The 6,201-nt window shown below is 32.0% G+C and overlaps 1 protein-coding gene across 1 annotated transcript; it reads left to right on the top strand.

Moving 5' to 3' along the window:
• Window positions 1–302: 302 nt before the first annotated feature.
• On the top strand, window positions 303–6,000 carry LOC111695797 (short transient receptor potential channel 5). Its single transcript, XM_023465237.1, has 7 exons — window positions 303–924; window positions 2,382–2,541; window positions 2,923–2,997; window positions 3,473–3,522; window positions 4,563–4,668; window positions 4,875–4,956; window positions 5,641–6,000. The coding sequence occupies exons 1-7, from the start codon at window positions 796–798 to the stop codon at window positions 5,783–5,785; spliced, it is 747 nt and encodes a 248-aa protein (XP_023321005.1). The 5' UTR covers window positions 303–795; the 3' UTR covers window positions 5,786–6,000.
• Window positions 6,001–6,201: the final 201 nt, after the last annotated feature.

Here is a 6,201-nt window from a genome sequence, read left to right as displayed (position 1 = left end):
AACCTTTACCCCATAACCTCACTAAATCTATTAGCGTTTCGTGGCAAACCTTTCTTGCTTATTAGGGGAGGGGGGGGGAGGGAGCCTCAGATAGCGCTCCTTTTTAGTTCTAATGTCATTCTTTTAATGATTGGTGTTTAAGTTTAACATAAATTTAATTTTAATATTTTAGGTTACCAATATTTATATTTTAATATTTTAGGTTACCAGTATTTTATTTTAATATTTTAGGTTACCAATATTTATTCGTCCGNACTGTACACAATCTCACAGCTTAAAGGGACTGTACACAATCTCACAGCTTAAAGGGACTGTACACAATCTCACAGCTTAAAGGAACTGTATACAATCTCACAGCTTAAAGGGACTGTACACAATCTTCACAGCTTAAAGGGACCCCTCATTTGTAGAGTGGAATGCCCGATGCACAACAATACCCTTTTTCTAAGAGACAATCATTAGAACTTAGGATGTAAATCCTTTAACTGAAGGGTCATTTTCAAATAACGTGGATAAGCTTGTGTTGCGCCATTTTTGTTGATAAACAGGTGAAGAGCTTTTCAAAATTGCAAGTTTTAAAAGAAGGTTGAAAAGTGCTATAGGATGAACTAAAATAAAGCTACATATTGAACCTACTCACAATTCAATCATGTTGAATGCATATATCCTGTTCACTTTCTTCCGCACTGCTTTAGTTAGAAAAATTCAATTTAACTCATTTTGATTCAAACTAACCGGATATATCCGTGTAGAACGAACTGTACGGTGTCGGAGCTCGAGGTGAGCCCCTCCCTGATGTATGAGAACGAGATCATGTGGACCAACACCTTGTTCTCCGTGTCCACCACCATCTCCTATATTCACTTCTTATACTGGCTTCAGCTTAATCCAAGCATAGGACCTGTTGTTATATCAGCTAGTCAGGTATCTATCTATATCAGCTAGTCAGGTATCTATCTATATCAGCTAGTCAGGTATCTATCTAAAACCTAAAATTTTAATGATGGAGAGCCACGCGAATGTTCTTATCTTGGCTTTGAGGTCTTAAGTTGAGTGGGTCGACTTTTACAGCGTAAATTTAGTTTCGGCTGGTAAAAATTGACCAAGTGCGGGTAAACGGCGGGAGTAACTATGAGAACTATGAGCAACGCTGGGTTCCCAAGCTAGTATCCTTAATGATCTAAAGGTTGCAAGCTCCGACAAAAAAAATCGATGAAAAATTGTCAATCACTTTTAAAAAAATGAAGCTAAAAATAGGTTATTCGTAGTTATAAGACGTAAATGGCTTGGGTTACAGCAAAGTATAAGTGAGTTGGTAAAATTAAAGAGCAATTTAAATATTAAGTCACACAGTCTTGAACAATTATAAAATTTTTTGTAGCTGCCCGGATCTATGTGGAGGAATCGTCTTTATTCGTTGACTTCTATCAAATGACAAAAAAGTTTATTGTGGCTCCTAAAACCCTTACAAGTCATAAAACGTTTTATATACATTTTAAAAAAGTGAATATTTGAAAATTATCTTTTTTTCCATCTCATGATCTAATTTCGTTTCCCTTTTGTCCATTTGACAGCCCAAAATTTTTTTTTAAATAATCATTTTTGTTTGTTTATTTTCTTGTGATTTTTAATAGTTTTTTTAAATCGATTTTGATGGTTATTATATCGCTAGGACTGACGAGGATGAACCCAGACCGAAATATATTTGCAATAAATATGGAACAAACATCGTTTTATATACATCTTTGTCTTTACACAGCTATTAACGAACAACGACAACCTTTAAGTCGTCACTCAACGACCATGTTTAGTGGGACACACTTTAGCTATGGGTTAACACAAAATATCAGAGAGCACTGTACTAATTTTCTTCAGCCTTTTTTTAGTAAATTCATAGACTTTGCACCTTGTTTCTTTATAAAATTATTAAGCATCACTCCTGTATGCCGAGTCCATTAGCGCCTAATCCAATCAGGGTTCAGTCATATGTTTGTTGTCTATTCTGAACCAATAGAAATTGTATGGCGGTAACAACTATCTTTCTATCTATCTCATTATCTTGTTTGTTGTCTATTCTGATCCAATAGAAATAGTATGGTGGTAACATCTATCTTTCTATCTATCTCATTATCCAATTAGAGGTATGAATCCTTCAATCGGCGCTATCAGTAAATGAAAATAATTACTTTTACTCAAACTATAGTTACCTTGCCAGTAATACAGATTATATTGATGGCATAAAACTAGATTTAATTCGTCTATATTTGTAGAGTTTAATAAAGTTAATAAAGTCTCATCCTTTTTGGATACCCCTGCAATAAACAGGGAAGGATTGGAATATTGTTTAGATAAAAAATCCAATAAAAATGGTTGTTATCTAGGTTGTAACAGATGTTTTGACGATCAGCAGTATGTATCTGATTCTTCTCTGTGCATTCGCCTCCGGGATCATTTTTATAATCGGGACGGAGAAAATTACGGAGAGTATTGATTTCAAACCTTTAAACTCCTCTGCTCCGACCCCTCTTCAACTCTATTCAGGTAGTGCGGTCAACTCACGTAGATTTAACGGTTCGATCCTCCAGGGAACTGTGACCTTTGATGACGATTTGGCCGATTAAGCATCTATATTTTAAACAGATTGTTCTATATTTTAAACAGATTGTTCAATATTTTAAACATATTGTTCTATATTTTAAACATATTGTTCTACATTTCAAACAGATTGTTCTATATTTTTAACAGCATCTATGAGAATTACTTCTGAAAAACTAAAGATAAAAACAATTTCTTTGAGGTTCTAAAATGTAAATATTTAGGGATACAAAATAGTATAAGTGAGTTTGTGCTCTGGGCGGAGCGATACTTTAAAGTTGAACAAGTCTTTTCATAGCAATCAATTTGATCCAAGTATTTTTATAGAGAGCTTCTGGTTGACTGTTGAGTCCTTGTTCTGGTCGTGGTTAGGACCTGGAGAATCAGATTTGCACATAACAGGTTCAAATTCAACGTTTTGGAGCTTTCGATAGATTCCGCAAAAATCTAAGATTCTCTGTAAGATTGCTTTTATTAAATTGAACAACATTTCTACTTTTTCTCAATATATTAAACAAAAACGAGAGGTACTCCAAAATAAAATAGGATCATCATGTTTTAAAATTGTATTTTCAACAAGTTTGCTGATATAAATTGGACAAAATTTCTACTTTATCTCATGATATTAAACAACAATTCTTTTTCGTTTGTATGTCAGAACAAAAAAAAAGGTTTTTGATCTTTTGATAAAATTGTATTTTCGACAAGTTAAATTGTGTACATGGAAAAAAAGCTAACTTAATTTTGAACTATGATGAGAAAGTGCAGATTGCCCAGAAGTAATATTTTTTCATCTGATTTCCTAAATTTTCATTTGATTATTAAAAACATTTATTTTATTTTATTTTAAATTCAATATTCTGAAAATATGTTTTAGGGAATTCCTCCCGAGCAATTCTAGTGAAGGTTCTGGTTGGAATTTATCAGGTAAAATTCTAGTGAAGGTTCTGGTTGGAGTTTATCAGGTATAATTCTAATGAAGGTTCTGGTTGGAATTTATCAGGCAAAATTCTAGTGAAGGTTCTGGTTGGAGTTTATCAGGTAAAATTCTAGTCAAGGTTCTGGTTGGAATTTATCAGGTAAAATTCTAGTGAAGGTTCTGGTTGGAGTTTATCAGTTAAAATTCTAGTGAAGGTTATGGTTGGAATTTATCAGGTAAAATTCTAGTGAAAGTTCTGATTGGAATTTATCAGGTAAAATTCTAGCCAAGGTTTTGGTTGGAATTTATCAGGTAAAATTCTAGGCAAGGTTTTGGTTGGAATTTATCAGGTAAAATTCTAGTCAAAGTTCTGGTTGGAATTTATCAGGTAAAATTCTAGTGAAGGTTCTGGTTGGAGTTTATCAGTTAAAATTCTAGTGAAGGTTATGGTTGGAATTTATCAGGTAAAATTCTAGTGAAAGTTCTGATTGGAATTTATCAGGTAAAATTCTGTTCTGGTTGGAATTTATCAGGTAAAATTCTAGTGAAGGTTCTGGTTGGAGTTTATCAGTTAAAATTCTAGTGAAGGTTATGGTTGGAATTTATCAGGTAAAATTCTAGTGAAAGTTCTGATTGGAATTTATCAGGTAAAATTATAGCCAAGGTTTTGGTTGGAATTTATCAGGTAAAATTCTAGCCAAGGTTTTGGTTGGAATTTATCAGGTAAAATTCTAGTCAAAGTTCTGGTTGGAATTTATCAGGTAAAATTCTAGTGAAGGTTCTGGTTGGAATTTATCAGGTAAAATTCTAGTCAAGGTTCTGGTTGAAGTTTATCAGGTAAAATTCTAGTCAAGGTTCTGGTTGGAATTTATCAGGTAAAATTCTAGTCAAGGTTCTGATTGGAATTTATCAGGTAAAATTACAGAAATCAAATAACATCTAATTAAAATAATCAAAGTAAAATCGGAAAGATCGCTGCATCATATCCTTTAACCAACTTATTTCAAATGATCACATATAATCATATTCTTGAACATCATTATTTCAGGTGATCGCTGTGATCGTGTTCTTGAATCTATTGATCGCCTCTATGAACAGTACTGTGCAGAAGATTCAGGATAAGCAGGCGGTGTACTGGAAATATGCCAGAGCAGGTATTCTGTACACTGTACACTCTACACTCTACACTCTATTCTCTAGACTCTACATTGTCTATTGTACAGTGTACACAGCAATTTTTTTTAGTAACATAATTTGTATGTAAATTAGTTCAAAATAAAAAATTTCTAAATTTATGCTTTTTACAAGCTAGTGTAACATCTTCTTAAAAACATTTCTTAGATGAACTTTTTATTTTTAGAAGTTTGGATGAGGTTTTTTGACAAGGAGACTGCCCTTCCACCCCCCTGGAACCTTTTCTATCTGATCAGAGTCATTCCAAGGTTTACTGTTCATTTTTTCTAATCTTTAAAAATCTAAAAATATACAGTGAACCCCAAGAATAATTCAAAATAATTTAATTCGCATATATGTAAAAAAAAAAATAGTTAGAAACAATGAAGTTTTCAGTAAGATTTGATGATTTGCTTTATTTTTTTTAGAATAATACATAATATAAATCTTTGAAAGGAATTGAGTTTTTGTCACAAACTAAAATGTTTAAATCCCTATATCTTTGGAACCTGATGGAGTAAACCTTAGATATTTCAAACTTAAATTATTTGATCTAACAGTATACTTAGTTTGAAATATATTGGGTCTAAGACATTGGGTTGCAAAGATATAGGGATTTGAAAATCAGAGTTTGTGGCAAAGACTCAATTCCTTTACAAACTAAAATTTGTCTTCCATTGAAAAAATGTTGAAATTTTTTTCTCAAGTATTTTTTAAAGCATCTTTTTCAGTGCTAAATCAATTTCTTTGGTTTTTAAGGATTAAAAGAATTGAGGTATTGCCACAAGATCTGATTTCCTAATTTCCAAATATCTTTGCAATGCAACCTAATGGTTTAAATCTTTGATATTTCAAACTAGAATTTTTTGATCCAATATAATTCATAGATATAGAGATTAGAAAATTAGAGTTGTGGTAAAAACTCAGTTTCTTTCCATTATTGCTATGTTTAGACTGCTAAAGAGTTTGAGAGCAAGGTTATGTGGAAGAACTACGACAAAAGAGAAGAAAATTTCTGAGAATTATCGAACCTTGATAATATTATTGATTCGGAGAATTCAATTGAAACCTAATCAAGAACTACATTTATATCAATAGAATAGAGCTCGGATCTTTTGTATTGTTAATCGCTACAGAAACCATTAATCCTTTGTGTTTATCTGTTTTATGGTTTGAATAGACTACATAGAATATTGAAAAGACTACATCTAGAGTTCTATCTGTATTGTTGTTAATCTATGAACTACACTTTGACAAGTTAAATCTGTGAACTTTAAATATTTACTGTTCAAAAAAGTAAATGGAAAAATTGGTTTTTGTCTTTTATCTTTAAAATTATTTGCTGAAATCAAATTTCAACCTACTTAAAGGGACTGTAAAGGAAAAATGAAATGGGGTATAGGCTGAAAGCTAATCACTTTAGTTCTTGATCGCGACCCATGAAAGTCATATCTGATGTTCCTATCTCGAGAAATTGATATACAACTTTGTCAAATTTATACGAAAATTAATAT

The sequence above is a fragment of the Eurytemora carolleeae genome, unplaced genomic scaffold (assembly GCF_000591075.1).
Source record: "Eurytemora carolleeae unplaced genomic scaffold, Eaff_2.0 scaffold76, whole genome shotgun sequence".
In the NCBI taxonomy this organism is placed as follows: Eukaryota; Metazoa; Arthropoda; class Copepoda; order Calanoida; family Temoridae; genus Eurytemora; species Eurytemora carolleeae.
This window is presented reverse-complemented; position numbering and strand designations above follow the sequence as displayed.